Below are 27,907 nucleotides of genomic sequence, written 5' to 3'. Positions count from 1 at the left end.
CTCTTTTCTTGCATTTTTTCTTGTACTATAGAACGGAGTCTCCAGACAAAATGCCTGCTATAAAGCAGAACAAAATGACTTCTAACCCGTAGGTCACAAAATAGATTTATAGCACTTTTACACTAGATATTTACTTGACATTAAGGCCCGGCCTTTATATACAGCAAGCGCTTCAAAAACCTTTATTCTTCCACAAGTGTCCTCGATAAACATGACTGATTTTATAGGATAGAAATAACAGGGCTACTCGGTTTTAGAATCCTCAAAAATATCCGTTGGTGAAACCTCAAGTAAGAGTTGCAGATGACAGGTGATTTTGTCAAAGTATGGGATCTGTAACTTGAAATGTACAAAGGGGATATAGACAAGTATACTGCTTAACATGAACAGCAAAGCATAAAAATACTGAACTTTAGGGGACTGGATTATAGGTGCAAGAACCAGGAAGATTGAAACCGCGATAACTGCGAAGGCGATGGGAAGGAAGACCTGAAATGTAAAACCATAAAACTGGTTATTGTACAAAGACAATGGACACTTCATTCCAGTATCAGCATTCAAAATCCCATTAATACTAGGTGTGAATGCCCAGTGGAGGAGTCACATCAAGTTCTGCAAGTGATGATATGGCCCCCACAAAACCCTGATGTCAACATCATCCAGTCTGTCTGGGACTATATGCAGAGTCAGAAGGATTTCAGTAAACATTTACATCCATAGAAGATATGTGCTTACTTCTCCAAGATGGTGGAACCAAACTCCCTGCCGAGTTCGGCCAAAAAATGTTTGCAAGGGTACCTAGAAGAACTGATGGAAGGCAAAGGGCAAAGGCACCACAAATATTGATGGGACTTAGATTTGTCTTTTGTTCATTGAAATGAAAATGAAAAAGTATGATTTTGTACCGTGTTTGGTATGAAATATAAAAAACAAAAACTTGAGAGTCATCAGTAGTTGATACCCTTTTTATTGGCTAACTAATAAAAATGAGAAAGAAAAGAATGGACCTTCCCAACCAAGATCATAATATCACCAATGACATGAACATTTTGGTTTTAAGGGGAAACTTCAAATCCAAGAAAGACAGAAGGATTTAGGAGTACAAGTTGATGACCCAGTTCAATACACTCCAGGAGGGGTTGAATCTGTCACATGGGTTTATGGCCTCTTACAGGAATCCTCACTGATCAAAGGCATAAAAGACCACTCTTTGAGCTGATAAGGACCTTGTGCACTGATAATCGTTTACTTGTATGTACCAATGACCATCAGTTTCTATTCTATTCTCATGTGCCTCTTTGTATATAAATATCCATCCTTCAGAAATTGTTTTTATATTATACCTGAGGAAGAGGCCGAGAGCTTGTAATCTGTCATCATTATTAGTTAGCCATTGAAAAAGGTATCAACTACTGAAGACTCAAGTTTTTATTTTTTTATTTTGTTAATTGACAAAATAAACTATTAACACTTATTTTTCTGAAAGCATTCTTACTTTGTAGTAACTGTATGAACTACACTTCATTTTATACAAATTCCATCTGCCTATTATTATTATTATTATTATTATTATTATTAGCTTTATTTTAGGTACAATACACTGATTTACATTTTCAACAAAATGAGATTTTTTTTCAATGAACATTTACAATACTTTATACAGAGTTGTGTTAACCTTCCCATTTTAAAACAATGGGTGTGGTGTTAAACAACATAATATCATGGTGGCACAAGAAGAGTGACATAATACTGTGGGGGCACCAGAAGAGAGACATAATAACATGAGGGCACCAGATAAGGGACATAATACTGTGGGGGCATCAGAAGAGACACATAGTCAGTGTCATAGGCAGTGCTGCTCCAGCGACCTCCCCAATCCACCGCTCGGTGACGCTAAGCCAGTCCAGGACAGCTTGTCCTGGACTGGCTTAGGTAAGCAAAAATGCCGCCCTCCCCGGGGCCCTGGCATAGCGCCGCCTGAAGCGGTCGCTTCAGGTCACCTCATGGGAGGTGTGGCGCTGCCGGCACCAGAAGAGAGGTATAATACTGTAAGGGCACCAGAAGAGAGGCATAATACTATGCGGGCACCAGAGAGCAACATAATATTGTGGGGACACCAGAAGAGAGACATAATACTACGGGGGCACCAGAAGAGCTATATAATATCGTGGGGGCATCAGAAGAGAGACATAATACTATGTGGGCACCAGAGAGCGACATAATACTGTGGGGACATCAGAAGAGAGACATAATACTATGGGGGTATCAGAAAAGAGACATAATACTCTGCGGGCACCAGAGAATGACATAATACTATGGGGGGCATCAGAATTGAGACATAATACTGTGGGGGCACCAGAGAGCGAAATAATACTGTGGGGGCACCAGAAGAGAGACATAATACTGGGGGAAGTATCAGAAAAGAGAAATAATACTATGCGGGCACCAGAGAATGACATAATACTGTGGGGGGCATCAGAAGAGAGACATAATACTTTGGGGGCATCAGAAGGGAGATATAATACTATGGGAGTATCAGAAGATAAGGAAAGGGTGTGTGTCCATTCAGCCAAAAGAGCATTTGTAAGGCCAAACCCTAATGTAAAGATCTGACTTGCAATAAAAATTCCAAAGCCAGTGGAGCTGAGGTTAGACTCCGTGTTAGCCACTCAAGATCCTCCAGCTTGTCTTCATGGGCCTGTCACTTGGGTGTTGTCACTTGGTCACAGTCAGGCTGGAATAGGAAGGGGCCTTCTACAAATTGTTGCCATAAAGTTAGAAGCATAAAATCTGAACACTATTCATTCCTCTGGACACCCCCAAACCAGCTTAGTACATCAGACTGCTAGATAGTGAAGCCACTACTCGAAAGTCCAGTGCCTATGTACTTTATACCACTCAATTTCAGGACACTCTGATCCAAAGAGCTCTATATCATAGGAACCCACAGTTAAGGAAACATGGCGAATTTTAATGATATGGTGAATATTTTATTTAAAATTACATAGTTATATAATAACCCTATGGTGTTGGTCCAGAGGAATGCAAAAAAAAAAAAAAAAAAATCAACAATGAAGCTAATGCCAATTTCTATATCTGGGGAAAAAAATCCATCCTGACTCCAAATCCAGCAATTGGTATAAAACCATTGACCATCTTGTCTGTACCAAAATCCAAAACCCATAACCTGTAATATTTTTCCATGCAAAAAAGGTTTCCAGGCCCATTTTGAATGAACATCCAAGTCGTGTTAGTTCTTTAACTATTACTAGTATTATTTTGATGTTCAACTCACCTTGTATGGACGCTCTAGATCGGGTTCTCGGTAACGCAGCACAACCAGGCTAATGCAAGTTAGTCCAACCAGTAGCCAGGTGGAAAAGCTAAAATAGTTTGTTAGGGAAATAAGGTCAGTAGGAATGACAAAAATGGATGCAATGATTGTGGAAACGATCATGGCCGGGGCTGGTGTCAGGTATCGTACATGGAGCATTGATATGATGGCCGGCAAATGTCCTTCTTTGCTTCCAGCATAGTTTAGTCGTCCCAACATAAACATCCCACCATTTAGAGAACCGAATATTGAGATAGCCACTGATACTGGGATAATCCAAGCCACCGATGGAATCGTTCTGTCTGCCCAGGTCACCGATACTGCAGCTGAAATGATATATGGATAGTTATAATGATATACAACTTAAAATAGAAATAAGTACATAATCTGCATTCTGTGTAGTCAAAATGTGTAGTAAAATATGCTTTGTATGTGAGCAAAAATCATTACATTCACATTGGGGTGAGTCCGCCATCTGTGGTCTGTATAAGGCTTTTATACCGTACCGTCCTTCTTCCTGTCTCCTCTTCATTGCACTCATTGTATTGTGTTATATGTATATGCGTGTATATGTGCTGCATGCCTTATCATTTGCAACCCATACTTTGGAGCAAATCCTTACGAGACTGCATTATTTATCATGGCCACCTTTGATGGTTTTTAGAGATACAGAGCCACTAAAGCAGGGTCCATGATGGTAGATAACCATGTATGGATGTGTGTAGAAGAGAAGACATCACCGTCTGTTATATACTGTGATATATCATAATGATAAAAATAAGAAGCTCAATTAAAAACTATCTGGAGTGATCAATATGAATGGGGGGGGGGTAAACAGCTCTGATCTCTGTATAATGGACAAGTAGATTGACTGCTTCTTGGCTTCAATTTCATTTATTGATCCCAGCTTTGTGTAAGAAGCGACACTCGGCGCAGACGTCTTATTATTTCTATTTATTTATGCATTCTATTTCATCAAAGCGTCTGTACAATATTTCAGTATTGGGGTCCCACAAAAACATGTCAGTATGCCATTCACAATCACAGATCCGTATATATGTAGACTTGTATGATCCCCTACACTTGTCTGTGCATAAATGTGGCCAAAAGTAGGACATGCTTCATAATTTGTGGTCCTTGTATATGGCATGGACACACGGACACAAAAACTACAGACATGTATGTGAACCCTTAGAAATGCATAGGTCTGTACTTTTGTCTGCATTTACGGATAAAAACTCTGCTCATGTGCAGGAGGCCCAAGGCTGAATGGAAATATCCACATTTTCCAGACTTGTTAGTTATGAATGATGTGCCGTCCGTGGTTGGTCCACATCTGGGAAAAACAGATCAATTTCTTTTATTTCACTTCCTACATTTTCCATGTCTCTAGTTCTGTGGAAAATGGATGACACATGCAGTGGCGTAACTAGGAATGGCGGGGCCCCGTGGCAAACTTTTGACATGGGCCCCCCCTCCATCCCAACTGACGCCGAAAACCTCGACTGATCCCTTCCTCCGCACTCTATTATGTCCCTTAGTAAGCCCTGCACACAGTATTATCCCCCATAGTGGCCCCTGCACACAGTATTATCCCCCATAGTGACCCCTGCACACACAGTATTATCCCCCATAGTGGCCCCTGCACACAGTATTATGTCCCATAGTGACCCCTGCACACAGTATTATCCCCCATAGTGGCCCCTGCACAAAGTATTATCCCCCATAGTGGCCCCTGCATACAGTATTATGTCCCTTACTGGCCCCTGCACACAGTATTATCCCCCATAGTGACCCCTGCACACAGTATTATCCCCCATAGTGGCCCCTGCACACAGTATTATCCCCCATAGTGGCCCCTGCATACAGTATTATGTCCCTTACTGGCCCCTGCACACAGTATTATCCCCCATAGTGACCCCTGCACACAGTATTATCCCCCATAGTGGCCCCTGCACACAGTATTATCCCCCATAGTGGCCCCTGCACACAATATTATCCCCCATAGTGGCCCCTGCACACAGTATTATCCCCCATAGTGGCTCCTGCATACAGTATTATGTCCCTTACTGGCCCCTGCACACAGTATTATCCCCCATAGTGGCCCCTGCACACAGTATTATCCCCCATAGTGGCCCCTGCACACAATATTATCCCCCATAGTGGCCCCTGCACACAGTATTATCCCCCATAGTGGCTCCTGCATACAGTATTATGTCCCTTACTGGCCCCTGCACACAGTATTATCCCCAATAGTGTCCCCTGCAAACAGTATTATCCCCAATAGTGTCCCCTGCACACAGTATTAACCCCAATAGTGTCCCCTGCACACAGTATTATCCCCTATAGTGGCCCCTGCACACATAGTATTAACCCCGTAGGACGGAGGCCTGGCAGGATCGTGGAGAGGTAAGTAACAGTTTTTTATGTTTCTTACCTTCCGATCCGCCGATCATTATACTCAGGGGTCTGCAAAGACCCCCGAGTATAATGATAGTCTTTGTGGGGCCCGCGGTTTCACTTGCCGATCCCGGCCCAGCCAGGATCGGCAAGTGAATAGGGCCCGTAACGGACTATTTAAAAAAAAATGCAGCGGTAGCGGCTGTCACCGGGCCCCCTAATGGCCCGGGCCCTGTGGCAGCCGCCTCCGCTGCATCTACGATAGTTACGCCCCTGGACACATGGATGCCAACAGAAGAAAGCAGCCATGTATTTCTAATTTTATCTTACATTAACCAAAACTATTATAATAAAACTTTAGTTAGAAGTATCAGATGTATACTACTAGGGGTTAACTGCGGCTCCATGTACAGTAAAGAACCAATGACAATCCAGATTCTTGAAGGTATAGTGACTATACTATAGGGCATGGGTGTCAAACTCATTTACACAGAGGGCCACATCATCCTTATGGTTGTCTTCAAAGGGCCGTTAGTAATTCTGTGACTGCATGAATGTAGCTATTAAACAATAAACAAAAATTCCAGCTCTAAGTGAAAATCCATAAAATTTTACTTTTAATGATCCTCATAAAATATGACATCATGCAAGGGGAACAAATGCTTATGCGTTTCGAGGAAAAAATCCTTAGTCATAGCATGGTCATAGCACATAGGTAACAGTGTCCTAATTATTCCTCTCCCCTACAGGTAATGGTCCCCCCACAGGTAACAGTGCCCCCACACACATAGGTAACAGCGCCCCCACACACATAGGTAATAGTGCCCCTACACACATAGGTAACAGTGCCCCCACACGCATATGTAATAGTGCCCCTATACACATAGGTAATAGTGCCCCCACACACATATGTAATAGTGCCCCTACACACATAGGTAACAGTGCCCCCACACACATATGTAATAGTGCCCCTATACACATAGGTAATAGTGCCCCCACCCACATCGGTAATAGTGCCCCTACACATAGGTAACAGTGCCCCTACACATAGGTAACAGTGCCCCCACACACATAGGTAATAGTGCCCCTACACACATAGGTAACAGTGCCCCCACACACATAGGTAATAGTGCGCCTACACACATAGGTAATAGTGCGCCTACACACATAGGTAATAGTGCCCCTACACACATAGGTAACAGTGCCCCCACACACATAGGTAATAGTGCCCCTACACACATAGGTAACAGTGCCCCCACACACATAGGTAATAGTGCCCCTACACACATAGGTAATAGTGCCCCTACACACATAGGTAATAGTGCCCCTACACACATAGGTAACAGTGCCCCCACACACATAGGTAATAGTGCCCCTACACACATAGGTAATAGTGCCCCCACCCACATCGGTAATAGTGCCCCTACACACATAGGTAACAGTGCCCCCACACACATAGGTAACAGTGCCCCCACACACATAGGTAATAGTGCCCCTACACACATAGGTAATAGTGCCCCCACACACATAGGTAATAGTGCCCCTACACACATAGGTAATAGTGCCCCTACACACATATGTAATAGTGCCCCTACACACATAGGTAACAGTACCCCCACACACATAGGTAATAGTGCCCCTACACACATAGTTAATAGTGCCCCTATACACATAGGTAATAGTGCCCCTACACACATAGGTAATAGTGCCCCTACACACATAGGTAATAGTGCCCCTACACACATAGGTAATAGTGCCCCTACACACATAGGTAATAGTGCCCCTACACACATAGGTAATAGTGCCCCTACACACATAGGTAATAGTGCCCCTATACACATAGGTAATAGTGCCCCTACACACATAGGTAATAGTGCCCCTACACACATAGGTAATAGTGCCCCTACACACATAGGTAATAGTGCCCCTAAACACATAGGTAACAGCTCCCCCACACACATAGGTAATAGTGCCCCTACACACATAGGTAATAGTGCCCCTGCACACATAGGTAACAGTGCCCGTACACACATAGGTAATAGTGCCCCTGCACACATAGGTAACAGTGCCCCTACACGCATAGGTAATAGTGCCCCTACACACATAGGTAACAGTGCCCCTACACACATAGGTAATAGTGCCCCTACACACATAGGTAACAGTGCCCCTACACACATATGTAATAGTGCCCCTACACACATAGGTAACAGTACCCCCACACACATATGTAATAGTGCCCCTACACACATAGGTAACAGTACCCCCACACACATAGGTAATAGTGCCCCTACACACATAGGTAACAGTGCCCGTACACACATAGGTAATAGTGCCCCTGCACACATAGGTAACAGTGCCCGTACACACATAGGTAATAGTGCCCCTACACACATAGGTAACAGTGCCCCTACACACATAGGTAATAGTGCCCCTACACACATAGGTAACAGCTCCCCCACACACATAGGTAATAGTGCCCCTACACACATAGGTAATAGTGCCCCTACACACATAGGTAATAGTGCCCCTACACACATAGGTAACAGCGCCCCCACACACATAGGTAATAGTGCCCCTGCACACATAGGTAACAGTGCCCGTACACACATAGGTAATAGTGCCCCTGCACACATAGGTAACAGTGCCCCTACACACATAGGTAATAGTGCCCCTACACACATAGGTAACAGCTCCCCCACACACATAGGTAATAGTGCCCCTACACACATAGGTAATAGTACCCCCACACACATAGGTAATAGTGCCCCTACACACATAGGTAACAGTGCCCCCACACACATAGGTAATAGTGCCCCTAAACACATAGGTAATAGTGCCCCTACACACATAGGTAACAGCTCCCCCACACACATAGGTAATAGTGCCCCTACACACATAGGTAATAGTGCCCCTACACACATAGGTAATAGTGCCCCTACACACATAGGTAACAGCGCCCCCACACACATAGGTAATAGTGCCCCTGCACACATAGGTAACAGTGCCCCTACACGCATAGGTAATAGTGCCCCTACACACATAGGTAATAGTGCCCCTACACACATAGGTAATAGTGCCCCTACACACATAGGTAATAGTGCCCCTACACACATAGGTAACAGTGCCCGTACACACATAGGTAATAGTGCCCCTGCACACATAGGTAACAGTGCCCCTATACACATAGGTAATAGTGCCCCTACACACATAGGTAATAGTGCCCCTACACACATAGGTAATAGTGCCCCTACACACATAGGTAACAGCTCCCCCACACACATAGGTAATAGTGCCCCTACACACATAGGTAATAGTGCCCCTACACACATAGGTAATAGTGCCCCTACACACATAGGTAACAGCGCCCCCACACACATAGGTAATAGTGCCCCCGCACACATAGGTAACAGTGCCCCTACACGCATAGGTAACAGTGCCCCTACACACATAGGTAATAGTGCCCCTACACACATAGGTAATAGTGCCCCTACACACATAGGTAATAGTGCCCCTACACACATAGGTAACAGTGCCCGTACACACATAGGTAATAGTGCCCCTGCACACATAGGTAACAGTGCCCCTATACACATAGGTAATAGTGCCCCTACACACATAGGTAACAGCTCCCCCACACACATAGGTAATAGTGCCCCTGCACACATAGGTAACAGTGCCCCTACACGCATAGGTAATAGTGCCCCTACACACATAGGTAATAGTGCCCCTACACACATAGGTAATAGTGCCCCTACACACATAGGTAACAGTGCCCGTACACACATAGGTAATAGTGCCCCTGCACACATAGGTAACAGTGCCCGTACACACATAGGTAATAGTGCCCCTGCACACATAGGTAACAGTGCCCCTACACACATAGGTAATAGTGCCCCTACACACATAGGTAACAGCTCCCCCACACACATAGGTAATAGTGCCCCTACACACATAGGTAATAGCTCCCCCACACACATAGGTAACAGCTCCCCCACACACATAGGTAACTGTGCCACTACACACATATGTCCCCCACATTTTATTTTATTAGTCCCTGGATCAACACATTTTTAACCTACATCTGAATTATTCAATCTGTATTGTCTCCTACACAGTCCTTACAGGACCTATCCTCACACTACTTAGGGCTCGTTCACATCTGCGGCCCGGCACTCCGTACTTAGGTTTCCGTTTCCTGCCTAAAACACAGGCAGGATACGGAAACCTGCAGGAGTCTCTCTCACCCATTCATTTGAATGGGTGAGAGAGATGTCCGGCCGTGCGCGGCGGTGAGCGTTTTAGGCTCTCCGCCGCAAAACCGGGTTTTTTAATCCGGACACAGAGTCGGACATGCAGTACTCTGTGTCCGGATAAAAAAATACGGTTTCGCGGCGGAGAGCCTAAAACGCTCACCGCCGCGCACGGCCGGACCCGGTCTATGGTTTCCGTCTTCTGGCATGCAGAAGACGGAAACCATAGAACGGAGACCCCAAACGCAGGTGTGAACCCAGCGTTACCAGTAATGTCACAATGGCATAGATCAAATCAAATCAAATCGGCTTTATTGGCACGTCCAAATGGATATTTTGCATTGCCAAAGCTAGTAAAGTGGGGGGGGGGGAGTTGGAATCGAGGGGGAGAGTATGGGGCAAGGGGGTGGGGGTGGGGTGGCTGATTTGGGGTATAACAGTCCATGGAGTCTCAACTTCCTCTTACTTGGTGACCGCTATATGGGGAGTGACCATATGGCATAGTGACATTTTTGAGTCAAAGAGTAATCTTTCTGCTCAGAAAATCAACTTTTAATCCATCCATATACCAATAAGGAGTTCTGTATACCCAGGGCAGGGCCATGTTTACCAGAATATCCTATTTCACCCACATTTGCCTCAATTCACAGGGAACAAGATTGCCCTTTGACACAAACAAGTTATGTTCACTATGTCACGTTAGGTTCCCATCTGTGTTGGAGTCTCCATAGAAGACTTTGCCGCAGATCCTGCCTAAAATCAGTGGAAAGAAAAGTCCACCTTGCAGGTGGACCCCATTATAGTCTATGGGGTCCGCAGGTTCCATGGGTAACCGCTATTTAAGTGAACAGGCTTTCTGTCATTTGGGGTCCCCATGCGGACCCAAACGACCGTGACTTGAACACTCGTGTGAACCTAGCAAAACTAACAACCCTTACAACTGCATATAAGTGGTTTAAAAGAAATTTTAGAGGTGTCAGGATCCCTTAAAAAGGCTGGAGGAGAATGAAGATATCCATGAGGGTCGGGAAGGGGGGAACACAGTGGAAACACACACAGTCTCAACAAAGTAAGGGGGTGTCCACCCTTGCGCCCGTGTCCAGCCGCTACGTGGGGCCTTAGCCTAACTCTATCTGTATCAAGAAAATGCTTCTCTGACCACTGTAAAGATATGTTTAGAAATTAATCAAAAAATATGTAATAATATAAAGTGGAGATTCCCTTTAAGTCACAAGTGATCTTTAGGGTTGAGTGATCGGGTTCGGAAAAGATCGGATCCTGATCGGAGATCGAGCAAATTTCACAATCATGATCGGGATCGGCTGGAAAATGATCGGAAATCAGATTTTGAAATCTCAAGATCGGTTCAACCCTAAAAGTGACTTTTCCCATAGAGAAGCATTGACTAGGGTTGAGCGATGGGGATCGGGAAAGATCAGATCCCGATCGGCGATCGAGCAAATTTCAAGATCGGGATCCGTTGGAAAACGATCGGAAATTGGATTTTAAAGTCGATCCTGAAATCTCAAGATTGGTTCAACCCTACTAGTGACCTTGCAATTACTACTAAAGTCCGGCTACTGTTTACCCAAAAACAACCAACCTTTGCAACCACCCAAGACTTAGTCTGTATTTTGTGATAATTTACCTTTACATCTGTTGACACTAATTTGCTAAATGACATTTTATACAATATTTTCTTAAGCATTGGGATCGTTGTACATTACTAAAACAGATGTTTGCAAACTACAAGACAAGTTGTTACATGACAATATGACAATATATACAGTCTCCTGATAATATATTTACGTCTACTATTTTTTAACACATTTTAAGTCCAAAGGAAGTAAAGCTATTCCACCTGGTACTACTTCTAGGCTCTCCCATGCTGATCCTCCATCAGCATGAGAGACATTAATATTAATATTCTTCTCCAGCTATTGCAAAATTCTACACAGTTAAAATCAAGCAACAAGCTGGATCAGATCACAGCTGCACAGTCTCAGCAGGGGATCCAGAATCATTCAGCCCACAACCATCGCTACACAAAGCGTTACATATATTTACCTCTAACTTTAGACATGATTCTATCTTTGCCCAATATTCTATGCTGATTGATATCATGAGGTCAGAATAGCATAATAAATCAAAGAAGATTACACGCATGTCTCCAGTCCCACATTGCTCCCAGTCTCAGGTTTTCCGATTCCCTGCTGGTCTCTACTTCCTTTTCTCTTTTAATATGTAAGAAATGAACTCTCAGCTGCTTGGTGGTCACTTTCTGTGGGGGTTGTGTAGATGGAAATATTTTTCTGTGTGCAGTGGCGTAACTACGAATGGCGGGGCCCCCAGAGTATAATGATCAGAGACCGAAGGGAGGATGCAAACATAAAAAACTATCTCACTTACCTCTCCTGGGCTCCAGCGCACTCCCCGCAGATCTCTTGATCCAGACTTCAACTGACTCCGGCTGGCGTTGCGAAGCATAATGACGCTGGAAGGGGAAACTCAGGCAGCCACGAGCAGAAGCGAGGATCGGTTAGTAAATAGGACCCCTTACCAGCCTATTAAACAAAAAAGACATAAGGGGCCCGCCGGGCTCCCTAATGTCCTGGGCCCTGTGGCAGCCACTACTGCTTCTACCCCAATAGTTATGCCCCTGTCTGTGTGTATTGACCAGTTGTTTTGGGGGATTTTGGGTTTCTTTGTTTTTTCAGAATGGCATAAAACAAGTGATAGTTACCTCTCTGATCCCCCACTGCTCCCATTATAATGGCTCCCTGATTTCCCTTGCTCTCTACATCCTAGTCCTATTTAAAGAGGACCTTTCACCGATTTGGGCACAGGCAGTTCTATATACTGCTGGAAAGCCGACAGTGCGCTGAATTCAGCGCACTGTCGGCTTTCCCGATCTGTGCCCTGGGTAAATAGCTAGCGGTCCCGGTACCGTAGCGTTTTACAGTCAGAAGGGTGTTCCTGACAGTCAGTCAGGTCGTCCTTCTCCACAGCAGCGCCTATCGCTCTGTACAGTGTGAGCGGGGAGGAAAGCACCCTCCCCTCCTGATAATACTCGTCTATGGACGAGCACTGTGAGCAGAGGGAGGGGGCGTTCCTCTCCGATCTCACAGTATAAAGCGATAGGTGCTGCTGTGGAGAAGGACGTACTTGACTGACTGTCAGGAACGCCCTTCTGACTGTACAGAGCTACGGTACCGGGACTGATAGTTCTTTACCCGGGGCACAGATCGGGAAAGCCGAAAGTGCGCTGAATTCAGCGCACTGTCAGCTTTCCAGCAGTATATAGAACTGCCTGTGCCCAAATCGGTGAAAGGTCCTCTCTAAAAGAAATTGTGGAGAACTTTGAAAACATGTCATGATGTCACTTCTCAGGAAGTGACATCATGTCCATTGGTCACACGGCCATGCTGCATATCAGTCCCTTTCCTTTTTATTGGATGGAGATGTGGTATTGCCATGTGACCAAGTGATGTGAGGTCAATTCCTGAGTAGAAGAAAGCAGCCAAGTTTTCGAAGTCCCGCACAAATTCCTTAAGAAATGACCTCAGATGTAGTCAGTGATTGGCTGGATGGTCAAATCCTGAGGAACTAGGAACTAGTCATGAGGAACCAGGAGGAATCTGGGCGGCATCGAATGGCAGGGGATGTATGAGGTGAGTATAACTTCTTTTGTTTCTTTTTTTTTCTGTCATTCTAATCTTTAAAGCAATGAAGAACTGTTTGCCTGGAGACACCATAAAGGGGAACTCATTGCTTGCAAAATTTTACAGCTACCATTAAAATATGTACTACTTCTGTTTTAATATGACAGTATGATAGACAGCCCCTTGACAAGGCAAGATCAACCAATTGTCTTCCGTGAAATAATCTTGGTGACGTGTTGGAGCTTCATCAAGGAATGCATGAGGTCTCCAAAACTTACATTGTGAAAAGGACCATAAAAGGGGTTATTTAAGACCATTAAAGGGATTATCCAGAACTATGATACTAAGCACCACCTCCTCATCTCAGGATGTGACATCATATTACAGGCCGTGCTATAGTTTAGTATCAGTTATTTGTATGGGACTGAGATGAAACATAGCATTGTGACCAACAGAAGTGACGTCACTTTCCGAGAAGAGGAAGCGGTATTCAGTATCATAGTCCTGTTAAACGTGTCTTCCAGGCAAAATTTAAAAAACTGATTTGTCCAAACCTCAAAAGAGCACCGTGGGAGTAGACAAAACTCAGGTTTTGAGGGTTGCCTAGTATATCCCTTTAATATCTGAGGACTATAGGCTAAATTGAAGACCACAAAGAGCATAACTTCTTAGCACCTTACGCTAGGGTCACACTAGTATTTAGATCTGCATGGAAACCTGAAAAATGGAGACCCTGTCCTGTTAAAAAGGGATACACACGGAAACCCGCAGACCTCATAGATTATAATGGGGTCCATCGGATTTCCACCATTTTTATAATTAAACTAGTGGAGAGAAAAATCCTCTCTGTCAATTTTAAGTGGATTCTGAGGCAGAGACTCGAACGCCAGTGTGAATCTAGCCTTAATTAGTTTATATGAGGTAGATGTTTGTGAAAGAGACCCTGAAATACATGAAGAGTGATGGATCAAGTATGTACATGGTGTGTCTAATGCAACGTGAAAAGCTATACTGACCTCATTGTCTCCACCAGTTCCTCCTTATATAATGTACAAGAAGTCTAAAATCTAAAATAAGACTAACCTTAAAGGGATCCTACCATTCAAACACAATTTGTTCTCATTAACATGTCGGAATAGCCTTAAGAAAGGCTATTCTTCTCCTACCTTACCTTGTCTTCTCTGCGCCGCTGTTGGCTTGAAGTCCCGGGTTCTTGTTGGTATGCAAATAAGTTCTCTCGTAGCACTGGGGGTGGGCCCCAGCGCTCAAACAGCACTGGGGGCTTCCCTAATGCTGCGAGAGAACTCTCTCCAGCGCTGCCTCCATCTTCTTCAGCAACATCCTCTTCACGCGTCTTCTTCCGGCGCAGGTTTCAGACTTCTAGGTTTAGGGCAAAGTCCACTGCGCATGCCTGCCGGCCACGAGAAAATGGCCACTTACAATACTGTGTAAGCGGCCATTTTCTTGTGGCCTATGGACATGCGTAGTCTGCTCTGCCCAAGGCCCGAGGCCTAGAAGTCTGAAGCCTGCGCCGGAAGAAGACGCGTGAAGACCCCGTTCCAGAATAAGATGGAAGCAGCGCTAGAGAGTTCTTTCGCAGCATTGAGGATGCCCCCAGTGCTGCGAGAGAACTCATTTGTATACCGACAAAAACCGGGATTTCAAGCCAACGGCAGCGCGGAGAAGACAACGAAAGGTAGGAGAAGAATAGCCTTTCTTAAGGCTATTCCGATGTGTTAATGAAAAAAAAATTGTGTTTAAATGGTAGGATCCCTTGAAGAGGATTGTGAAAAAAATACAACTGATATAAAAGCTGATTTGGTAAGTTCTTCCTCATATAACAAATGAACTCAACTGTGGACGTACTAGAGTTTCTGGATTCATTAACAAAATGAAAAGGCCCGTACCTGATGATACAATCTCCTTGGGTGTCAGAACGGTGAGGTATGAGATGTTCACCAGCAAATAGAAGACAATCACGGCACACATGGCTGTTATTATACTGCGAGGGATGTTTTTTCTCGGGTTCTTTATCTCCTCTGAAAAATAAGAATGAAAAGTAATCAATAACAATGTAGCGAAAATCTTTGCATAGAAAACTATTCCAAAAAGACTCTATGATAGATAGAACAAGGATTATCGTCCATCATTACTGTGAATGAAATTGTTAACAGAAGATGGAATTAAAATACCAACTCGGATATCATAATGGAATAATGTGATACTTTGCCATGGTGATGTCTACAAAAAGTTCTGGATAGGAGTAATAATATAATGTAGGACATCGTGTTACGGCAGCCAGGGTTATACTGTATACTTAGACTGGTGGGTTATCCATGGGCCAACAAATGGTGATCTTGTCAATCAGTATATGGTACACACAATGATCAGATTACTTATGGGACTGTACAGTATGAGTCCATGTTAAGCTATAGGTGCCATATTATATATCCATTCAATATAGATTCAAAATATGACCTCGTATATGAGGCTTTAAACATACACCCAGAGGAGAAAGATCTACAGCAAAAATTAAACTGGGTTGACATTACAGTTTTGGTTTTTACCACTGGAGCTTTTACCTCCACAACCCTTGGGCTCCCTACCCTCGTGCCTGTGAACAATGCAGCGCCATTGCAGAGGGAAAGCTCTAGTAGCAAAGAGGACAGTACCAACCAGAACTATGCCCCATTTCTCACAGGGTCCATATGGTAAATGAACTGTCTGTCTCCATTACTCTTTTGCTTTAACCCTTTGAGGTAAAGACCCTTCGTAGAATCCCATAGCAAAAAGCAATATGGGTAAAAGTGAGGCACCAACACATTTTGGAAATCGCATTGTGTTTACAGCACATATTTTCCTGTACTGTGTGGATTGGATTCGCTAGATTCACACAGAGGACAAACTGTGGTATTTACGACACTAGGGACCCCAGCCTTGAAAAAAATCCACAGCTGATCTGTTTGGAGCTTGGGTCTCAGACCCCCACAGATCACATACTGATGACCTATACCAGGGGTAGGTAACCTTTTTTGTTCGGCGTGCCAATTTAAATAAAAAAAAAACAGGTGCGGTCCTCAGTGTGCTGGTCAATACTTGTAAGGCTGACAACCCCGATAATAAAATTATACCCCACAAACCATAACACAGAAGTGCTGCCACCAGATGCTTTAGGATGCATGCGTTTACTGCTATTTCCTGGAAAGTATCAGTACTTTTACATTAGAAGCAATGAAAGTTCAGCCCCCAATTAGTGATAAATGTATATGGATGCAGCTATATTCTTAGGTCACTGGAACTTTTACTTCAACGTAAAGCTAGTGCGTTTTACACAAAAAAAAATGCCTGTTTTTTTGGGCAAAAACCACACCTTTATACAGTATACTGTCCCACAGCGGCCACTGCAAATGGTGTTATATCGCACAGCGGCCACTGCACACGGAATTATGTCCTACAGCAGCCCCTGCACATGGTATTATACCCCATACTGGCCACTGTACACAGTATTATGCCCCATAGTGGCCACTGTACACACTATTTTGCCCCACAGTGGCCCCTACACACACTATTATGCCACATAGTGGCCCCTGCACATAGTATTGTGTCCTACAGCAGCCCCTACACAGTATTATGTCCCATAGTGGCCCCTGTACACAGTAATATGTCCCATAGTGGCCCCTGTACACAGTATTATGTCCCATAGTTGCCCCTGTACACAGTATTATGTCCCATAGTGGCCCCTCCACAAAATATTATGTCACATAGTGGCCCCTGCACACAGTATTATGCTCCATAGAGGCCCCTGCACACAGTAATATGTCCCATAGTGAACCCTCCACACAGTATTATTGCCCCATAATGGCCCCTGCACACAGTATTATGTCCCATGATGGACCCTCCACACAGTATATTTTAACTTTGCACCACTTACTACTAGCCATTATTATACTGTGGGGTCTCTTCAGACCCCAGAGTATAATAAGTGGAGGTCCAAGAGACAAACCTAAAAAATAATGATACTCACCTTCCCTGCGCTCCAGAGCCGCTCCATTCTCTTCTGCGCTTCTGCCTGAAGTCAATGACCGCTGATTGGGTCTCAGGAGTCACGTCAGCGTAATGCCTACAGGTGTATGTGCATCTATAAATGCCATTAGCCATAGTTCTTATTATTAGTTCTTATTTTATGAAATATGAAATGAATTATTCATTAGGAATAAATAAGATTAGTTCTAGAAAGAAAAATAGTAAAACTTTGCACAGCAAAAACTTCAGAATAAAATAACATTGACCCAGAATTTCCCATTATAACCTACCACGCCAACCTCAACAAAACAAAAACAATAATGAGCCACGGGCTATAAAAGCCATTAGTGTAGCTAAGCCTCTATATACCTGGGCGCTCTGATGTATTAACATCTCGACGCAAGAAGATTTTAGTGGTTGTGATTACATCTAATTATAGCTTTACAGAAGCCGCAACACAATAGAAGGCGGTTATTGGTATGTATACAGTGTTAAAGACGAACATATGTACATTTAGTAAGAAACCGCTCAGTTGGAAAACCAATTCTTTTTCCTCCTAGGGGGTAAACAGTCTGGGTTTCGGTTGTGCAATTAAACTACAGCAGATTTTACTTTGCTATAAAAGGCTCCTAAAAGCAATGAGTCTCATTTACAATATCATTAGGGAATTTCCGATCTGTGAATAAATGCCTCAGATAGTTTACTAGTTAAATACATCAAACCCCATAGTGGAACATACTGTCTCCATAAATTAAACGCCGGGGAAAGAAATGATTGGAAAAGTTTGAGAAAAACACTTCAAGCAATAACAAGCACAAGGCATTGTAGGCCGATGGTTTTACCGAGGTGCAGACAATCGTCAACATCCTGCTTAATCATGGACGTGCTGTGAAGAAGCTACAATCCCGAAATAATGGGAACCGTAGAGTACAATGACTGGAGGATTGGATCGTGAATGACTTATAGAGCTGTGGAAAAATTTCAGCCAGCTGTGGAAAAAGTACTGTGGAGTAAGAAAGCTTCCAAAAATAGAAATATTAATAGTTTATGCTTGTCAATTAACAAAATGAAGTGAATGAAGTGAATGCCCTTTGATTTCCATCAGTTCTTCTAGATACACCAGTCAGTTTTGGAAGGAACTCGGCAGGAAGATTGTTCCCGCCATCTTGGAGAACCAAGCACAGATCGTCTGTGGGTGTAGGCTTGCTCCAATCCTTCTGTCACTTCATGTGAGCCCAGACAGACTGGATGATGTTGAGATCATAACAGATAAAAGTCTGTTAGGGCTACTAAGGGGTTAATAAATGCACCCATATACCTAGATCAGCATTATGAGTGATTTCTGGGTGTCTCTGGCGGCTCCAGGTATCTCTGTTTTTGTTTACATGCTGCTGCTTCTTGCTCTCTAATGTTCTCACTAAAACTCTTACCTTTCTCCCCCCTCCTTCCTTACTCTCCTCCCTGTCTCTCTAACTATCCCACCCTTCCTACCCTGTTTCCCCGAAAATAAGTCATCCCCCGAAAGTAAGACATAACAGAAGTTTTGATGAATTGCCTAATATAAGGCACCTCCCGAAAGTAAGACATCCCCCAATAATAATCTTTCTGCGCAAAGATTGTATGAAGAAAAACATTGCAGCCTGAACACTGTGCGCGATGTTCTGTGTGCACAGGTATGCCGGCTGCTGACGCCGCTGCGATACGTTGTATACACTGTTCCTGCTGTTGTAGGATGAGCTGGGAGTTGCCCATTGTGCATATACTAAGCATCGTATGCGGCAGGGGTCCACTCTCCCAGCTCATCCCTCAGCAGCAGGAACACTGGATACAACGTACAATATCGCGGCAGCAGCCGGCTTTCCTGTGCACACGGAGCACCACACACTGCGTTCAGCCGGCTGCAATGTTTTTCTTTACACAATCTTTGCACAGCAAGCGCATCTCAGTGTAGCGCAGTGGTGGCGGCAGCAGCACACAAAAAAAAAATAAGACACCCCCTGAAAATAAGACATAGCATATCTTTAGGACCAAAATTTAATATAAGACACTGTCTTATTTTCGAGGAAACACGGTACCTACTCAGCCCAACCCCTGATCCATAGTATATACTTACCCCTCCATGCTTCCGGCAAGCCAGCCCCTGCTTCTGTAGTTCTCCTCAGCAGCGGCAACAAGACAACTCTACTGCAGATGTGTGGAAGCGCAGTAGAGGCAAATTACAGGAGGAAGCGCCATGCACAGTGAAGAAGAGCACGCACCACATAGACAGCAGGAGGAGAAGCCATGGATGGGTAAGTATGAGTGCAGTGGATGGGGGGGAAGAGTAGTAGTGACGATCCATAAATGGGAAAACGGATTGTCACCAAATAATCAGAATATGTCCCTGAGGTGGTGACATAACCGGGATATGGGTAACTATACATTTTTGAAAATCAATGTTATTTAGAAAGAAGGAGGGGGAGGGTGTTTACATTAGTGTAGGGATTTTAGGTTATCCTGAACAACCCCTTTAATATTCCATCCAAAAATACATAAAAGACTTTTTTCTTACATTATAAGCTGTGACATGTGCAGAATCATCAGACCTTGCAGTTTGCAGACATGTGTAAGGCTGTGAAGAAAATCAACCCCTCCCCTCTGCACTCACTGCAAAGAGAGAAAACCCTCCCCATCACTTCACTGTCTTTCAGACTTGTTGCTAGGGACGTACTTCCCTGATAACTAAGCAGTCAAGTGTAAATTAGCTAGCAGGGAGACACCTAGTGGAAGGAACTTTAGAGAGATTTTCAGACAAAAAACAGCAACATTATTAATTAACGTGCATTACATGTTGCTCCAGAATCACACACACTATGAAATGAGACTAAGTTGTCTGACATGTTAATGACCATTTAAGGATCACAGGCCCGGGTGTAAAAGTATTCATTGGGCCACCCTGTACAATTTCTCCTACACTCAGAAGCAGAGTCCCATTCTGTACATATTAGGCTGCATTCACACTGTGTAACGCTGGCGTTTTTTGTGCTTATTTTTGCACATAGCGCCGCGTTAACGCGGCGTATACGCCGCGTTAACGCCGGGCAACGCCACCGCAAAATAGCGCGGCGCAAACGCGGCGTATACGCGGCGTTAACGCGGCGCTATGTGCAAAAATAAGCACAAAAAACGCCAGCGTTACTCAGTGTGAATGCAGCCTTAGGGTGCATTCACACTGAGTAAACGCTAGCTTATTTTGTAGAGTAAAATTACACTTGTAAATTTTGCTATCCCATTGACTTCAATTACATTTTACAGGCGTATTTTTACAGGCGTATTTTTACAGGCGTATTTTTTACAGGCGTATTTTTACACTTGTAAAAAAATATCATTAAAGTCAATGGGATAGCAAAATTTACAAGTGTAATTTTACTCTACAAAATAAGCTAGCGTTTACTCAGTGTGAATGTACCCTTAGGGTGCATTCACACTGAGTAAACGCTAGCTTATTCTGAACGTAAAACACGTTCAGAATAAGCGGCGTCTAAAGCAGCTCCATTCATTTCTATGGGAGCGGGGATACGAGCGCTCCCCATAGAAATGAATGGGCTGCTTCTTTCACTCCGTGCAGTCCCATTGAAGTGAATGGGGAGTGCCGGCGTATACGGCAAGCTCTGCTCATGCCGGAGCGTACACGCCGGCACTCCCCATTCACTTCAATGGGACTGCACGGAGTGAAAGAAGCAGCCCATTCATTTCTATGGGGAGCGCTCGTATCCCCGCTCCCATAGAAATGAATGGAGCTGCTTTAGACGCCGCTTATTCTGAACGTGTTTTACGTTCAGAATAAGCTAGCGTTTACTCAGTGTGAATTCACCCTTAGAAGCATTTACATTTCCCTATCCAGACTGGATGACGTTGAGATCAGGGCTCTGTGGGAGCCAAATCAACTTCCAGGACAAAGGGGATCACACCAAATATTGGTCTGAATTATTTCTCTCTGTTCATTCATTAATTTTTATAATTCATAAGACTAAACCATTAACACTTCTATAAGCACTTCCTCTTAAATGCTCTGAGGGTGTTATCATTTAATACATACCAATCAATGAAACATACAACCTGTTTATTATACTCTGGGGTTTTAAAGAATATTAATTTCCATTCTTAACATCTGTGAATATGTGCTGCTCCGCTGATTCCAGCAAAATTTGGAATTTTTTTCTCTAGCCCCCACCATTCCTGAGCAACAAGCGCAGTTATTTTTTATGCCTGATGTGCTATTTAAATACATACAAATATATTTTTATTGTATTTTTTTATATTGTTTTGTTAGATTCATCATTTTGGTTTGATTAGCTTTGGATATGTTATACATATACATCATAGTTTTTATATTATGTATGGTATCCTTTGCATACTTTGGTGTCATGTATAAATATTTAGATTTTTCAGCGGTATTCTTACTTTTTGTTTGCTATATGTCATTTTGATTGTTATTTTTTTTATTCAAACACATTAGGGTTACACTTGTGGAGGGCTGGGTTCCATTGTTTCCTCTGGTTTTAAATTCAGTTTGTACCTGATTCCTGTTATGCTAAGCCCTGAGACGTGTAGGGAAATGAATCTGGAGGGTTTTGTAACTCCATGTTACTCTTTTTAATTAATGGACATTAAAAGTTAATTTTTAAGACACCATATCTTGGATTGGTCTGTCATTGGATGATGGAACCTTTTTTATTTTTTTTGTGGTTTTGATACATACTACTCTGCCGAGTCCAAGAACTGTTTCCTTGCACTGTGATCAGTGAGTCAGTATTATCTTATGACTACAATTTGGTGGGCTAGAGGATAACAATTTCTTGGTTTGTTTGCTGTTCATCTGTGTGTCCATCACATGACCTTGAACTGTATATCACATGACCATGGACTCTATACATTACCATGGACTGTATGTTACATGACCATGAACTGTATATCTCATGACCATAGACTGTATATCACATTACCATGGACTGTACATCACATGACCATGGACTGTACATCACATGACCATGGACTGTACATCACATGACCATGGACTGTACATCACATGACCATGGACTGTATATCACATGAACATGGACTGATTTTTTTATCCACAGGACGTAAGAAGAATGAATAACAGCAAGGAGAGATCTAGAAAACTGTGAGGAATTGATACAGAAAGTATATTGGAAAATTGTACAACTTTTTATTATACAAACAATAACTTTGGTCTCTCAATTTTCATCTGAAAGTGGTCAACCCCTTTAAGCTCTGTTATGTCAGAAGGGCAGTGTCAGGCAGGGGGCGTGATTCACAGTTCCAATTAGAGGCAGCCAGTGTCAGACATCAGAATCACACCCCTTGTCTACTCCTGCCTAACAGCCCCCTCCTGACAGTACAGATCCTAAGTAGCATATCAGGGACCAAAACGGACAACACTGATTGCTCAGGAATGGTGGGGCTAGAGAAAGAATTCCAACTGAGTCAGAATCAGTGGAGCAGCACTTATAAAAGGTAAAATGTTTGTAGGAAATGTTGAAAGGTCCTCTTTAAGTGACCCCAGAGTATAATAGTTGTTCACAAGTGGTAAACCTCACAAATCTGTGGTTCAGCCGAACTTGAAATTTTTGGAAAATTCCTAAAGAATCTGGCCCATTACAAACCATGTCACTCATCCCTATCAGGCCCACTCTTCCTCACATCCCTAGTACCGGTATTGTCTTGCTCTTGTCTATAGCTACAGTATTCTTCTGCAAAATTCTGGCAAATAATCATCTTTTAAACCCTTCCCGACATGCGCTGTAATGGTACGGCGCATGTCGGGTCTGTAACTATGGCGACCGCCCGGGCCATAGCCGCGGGGTGTCTACTGCTTTAAGCAGTAGACAACCGGCTCTAATGCCTCCAATCGGTCCCCAGACCGATCGGAGGCATTAACCCCTCCGGCGCCACGGTCAAAGGCGCCGGAGGCACCATTTTCCCGGCGGTGCATGGGTGCCGCCATTTTGCCCGGGATCGCCGGCTCCTGGAGCATGCTCCAGGGCTGACGTCATGTTGCCATGACAGCCGGGAGCCTTTACAAGGCTCCCAGGCTTGTCTGCATTGTAATGCATTGCATTAGTGATCAGACCCCCTGGGGTTCAACACCCCTAGGGGGTCTAATAAATGCAAAATAAAAAATAAAAAAGAGTTAAAAAAAATATAAAAAATACAGTATATAAAAAGTATTAAAAGTTCAAATCACCCCCCTTTCCCTAGAACACATATAAAAATAGTTAAAAACTGTGAAACATATACATGTTAGGTATCCCCGCGTATGAAATTGCCCGCTCTACAAATCTATAAAAATATTTTTCCTGTTCGGTAAAAGCCGTAGCGGGAAAAATAGTCAAAAGTGCCAAACCGACGTTTTTTCACTGTTTTGATTCTGATAAAAATTTCAATAAAAAGTGATCAAAGCAAAAGCATTTCCCGAAAATGGTAGAACTAAAAAGTATACCCAGCCCCGTAAAAAAGACGCCATATGCATCCCCGTACACTTACGTATAAAAAAGTTACGGCCGTCAGAATATGGCGACTTTTAGAAAAAAAATATTTTAACACAGTTTTGGATTTTTTTAAGGGGTCAAAATGTAAATAAAACCATATAAATTTGGTATCCCTGGAACCGTACCGAAACACAGAATACAGGGGACATGTCATTTTGGCTGCACAGTGAACGCCGTAAAACCAAAGCCCGTAAGAAATTCGCAGAAATGCATTTTTTCTTCAAATCCACCCCATTCTGTTTTTTTTCCCTGCTTCCCAGTACATTATATAGAATAATTAATGGTGGCATCATGAAGAAAAATTTGTCCCGCAAAAATTAAGACCTCATATGGCTCTGGGAGCGGAGAAATAAAAAAGTTATGGGGTTTAGAAGGAGGGGAGTCAAAAATGAAAAATGAAAATCAAAAAATGCCATCGGCGGGAAGGGGTTAAACTACTGGTTTATTTACAAGAATTTCAGCTGGATAATGATCTTCTGGATTCTCCATCCATGCTTCTTTAGCTAAGAGATGTTGAAGAGATGCAAACACATCGAAACGGCCGTCCTCAGTTGAGATACTGAACCTGGTAAAATCCCAGCATCATTGCAAACACAAGGCCTCTGGAAGGTCAGGCATGATGTTAAAGGGAGCACCCCCTATAGGGGTGCATGGCTGAGGTTCTGTCTTCCTAATTACATCATGGAAGACAGACTTGCACATCCTCAGCTAGCGCCCTCTATTGGTGTGCACATACTGAGGCACTGGCTTCCTAATTACATCATGAAAGACAGAGTTGCATATTCTTCCCATGATCCCTTACACAGTGGAGAGCTAAAGGCTTAATAAGAATCCACACACCTATATGGTGGTCTCTCCCTATGGAGTGATGATCCCACACCCCCCCCCCCACCCCCCCGACTCTTTAGCTAAAGTGACACCGTTTCTTGGTCTAAGCACTGGTTCAATACCGATATACCCCGAAGGGCCATCTCTAGAGCTTCACATGTATATCCTGGTTATTGAGAGAGAACAAAGTCAACAGGTTCCTTTCACTCTCGCTAAGATTCACGATTCCCACATATGATTAACAGAAATCTAGTTCTAAAATGAAAGGGCGACATTAATAGAAAACTTGATGTTCTCCTACTGGAGCTTAAGCCATACAACATATATCTACATGACATAAATAGTAATTGTGCTGCATAACATTAATACGTGACCTATTGCCGGAGTCATAGGTCAGTCTGTTAGAAACATAAAAAGATTAGTTATAAACTTATGTGACACAATCTGCAATTGCTTTCTCCCAAATAGATGAAACTACATTAACTTGAGCGCTTGCTTTCCATTAAATTAAAGGCACGGGCCCCAACCGCAGATTGATCATTTTAATTGGGTTGTCAGTTTTTATATTTCCTAGATATAAATGGTCACGGGAAACCTTCTATGATTTCTTCCATGATAGTTTCTCCAAGATTAATGTGCAGTATTGATAGAGAACACGGCTGGCTTGTATTTTCATTATACTTGTGTCTTACATGGCTGTGGTTATAGAGCCAACATCTCATTTATATTTATGGAGCAGATCTAGCAGGGCTACATCTTAGATCTCAAGCAGATGTTGTTTTATGGGGTGAACCTCTGCTCCTGAAAGTGTAAAATATAACCTAATTATCTCTCGGGGCTAATTAGATGATAGCGATACTTCTGGCCTTACGAGTCAATGATATAGCTGGTTGCCAATGGAGGCTTAAAGGGGTTGTCAGCACAGGCAGAAAAATATTTAGTGTGAAAGGACTCGTACACTGTAAATCTGGGAAATACTGAAAATACTGAATTTATAGTTCTGGACTTCCTATAAACAGGTCATCAGCCCACATGTATTTGCTGGCTATTATGACTCTATCATCACTAAGCTGTTCTCTTTTCTATTGTATTGTATTTACTGACTTCTAACCTTTGGCTTTTTTTTGTGACTACTCTTTTGGATTGTGATTTTGTACTGCTTTGTCGGTCTGGTTTTGACCCTTGGCTTGCTGACTCCTCTTCTGTGTTGCCTTGTCCACGTTCTGTATTTACACTTTATTTAGAGAAGGCACTGTTGCCCTGTTGTCCTTGTCATTAGGACAGTTGAGACAAGTAGATAGGGACAGGGGCTGGGTCAAGTTTAGGACTCACTGTCCCTGTCTTTCCCTTCCTCCCAGGTTTCAGCAGCAGCCTGGGGAATTGCACAAGTGGCCTATTCCCTTACACAAAGCTGTCTGAAAAGTTAGTGACCATTTATAGATAATTCACACATAGCAGGTATGGGGAAAAAAAACCACCTGAAATCAGCTTTTTTTCCCCCACTGGTCTAGTTTTTAACCTTTGCACCCCTTGTTTGAAGCAGGAGTCCTGGAAGTGATGATACAGCCCCCTCAGAGTCTGCCTGTCTATTTGGGATTACATGAAGATACATAAGGGTTTGATCAAATCTACATACCCAGAAGATCTGTGCTTGGGACAACCTATCTGTCCACTTCCCAAGTTCCTTCAAACCCTGTCTGCAAGTGAACCTAGAAGAATTGATCTGTTTTGAAGGTGAAGGACGGTCACGCCAAATATTGAAAGGATTTAGATTTCTCTTTTTTCCATTCACTTGAGGGCGGGTTTACAACTGCACCCGGTCTCCGCTTTGTGGGTTTTCATCTTCTGCCGACAGGAGACGGAAAAACCGGCATTCAGTGTCAGCCCATGAGCGCTTGTGAGTGTCTTCTGGTCTCCGTGGCGAAACCGGGTTTTTTTTTAACCGGACACAAAGTCCTGCATATCCGACTTTGTGTCCAGTTAAAAAAAAATGGTTTCGCCGCGGAGCGCAGAAGACACTCACGGACGGACACTTTGCAAACCCGGGCAGAAGACGGAAACCTGACAGCGGAGACCGGGCGCAGGTGTGAACCCGTCCTGACTTTGTTAATTGACAAAAATAAACTATTAACACTTCTATTTTTGGAAACATTCTAACTCATCCGTATTAAAAACTGACATTTTATCCACCATACTTTATCCTGTTGTTAATCACTAATATATGAATTATCAAGAGCAATTACTATATGATGAACGGGTATTGGGTAAAACCAAAAATATACAATAAGTACTTATATAATACAGCGTTTCCCAACTAGGGCTCTTGTTGTAGGGACTTAGCAAGGAGGGAAAGGTTTTGAAAGTGGTTCTACTGTGTTGAAATTACAAAAAGAGTGACATAAATACTGTACATACTACATACTAAAGCATATTTTACCTAATATATCCAATAGCTAGAGACACATACCAGCCATGTAGTTGAGGTAGCTCCATCCTCCATATGCATACAAGCCTTGAAAGAAAGACTCCGCAGTCTGAGCTGCATTAGGGACTTCAGAATTAAAAGCATCCCGAAATGGTTCCAAGGCCTTAGTGTTACTTCCAAACTCAATCATTCCATAGACAACGATAAGAGTCAAGGACAGCAATTTAAGCACTGTGAATACATTCTGCACCCAGGTGGCCAGCTTAACACTTTTTGTATTTATGACACCGAGAACCAACAGAATTCCAATAGCTAATATTTTTTTGAGTAGATCAGGCGGAGGACAGTCAGAGTAAAACGGGCGACTGATATATTCGGCAAAGGTCAGGGCTCGCGCTGCATTGGATGCAGGTCTTATAAACAGCGTTAAAGTC

The 27,907-nt window shown here is 43.3% G+C and overlaps 1 protein-coding gene across 1 annotated transcript in view; it reads right to left on the bottom strand.

Annotated features, from left to right (window-relative positions):
* Window positions 1-243: 243 nt before the first annotated feature.
* Window positions 244-27,907, bottom strand: part of LOC142200194 (b(0,+)-type amino acid transporter 1-like) — a 54,440-nt gene continuing 26,776 nt past the window's right edge. Inside the window, exons 2-4 of the mRNA XM_075270363.1 lie at window positions 15,554-15,685; window positions 3,296-3,660; window positions 244-489 (exon numbers count right to left, since the gene is read on the bottom strand). Of these exons, the coding sequence (XP_075126464.1) occupies window positions 244-489; window positions 3,296-3,660; window positions 15,554-15,685 (743 nt within the window). The remainder of the gene's footprint in view (window positions 490-3,295; window positions 3,661-15,553; window positions 15,686-27,907) is intronic.

This window comes from Leptodactylus fuscus, chromosome 4 (genome assembly GCF_031893055.1).
Source record: "Leptodactylus fuscus isolate aLepFus1 chromosome 4, aLepFus1.hap2, whole genome shotgun sequence".
Taxonomy (NCBI): domain Eukaryota; kingdom Metazoa; phylum Chordata; class Amphibia; order Anura; family Leptodactylidae; genus Leptodactylus; species Leptodactylus fuscus.
Note: the sequence above shows the minus strand (reverse complement) of the source record. Positions and strands in the feature narration are given on the sequence as shown.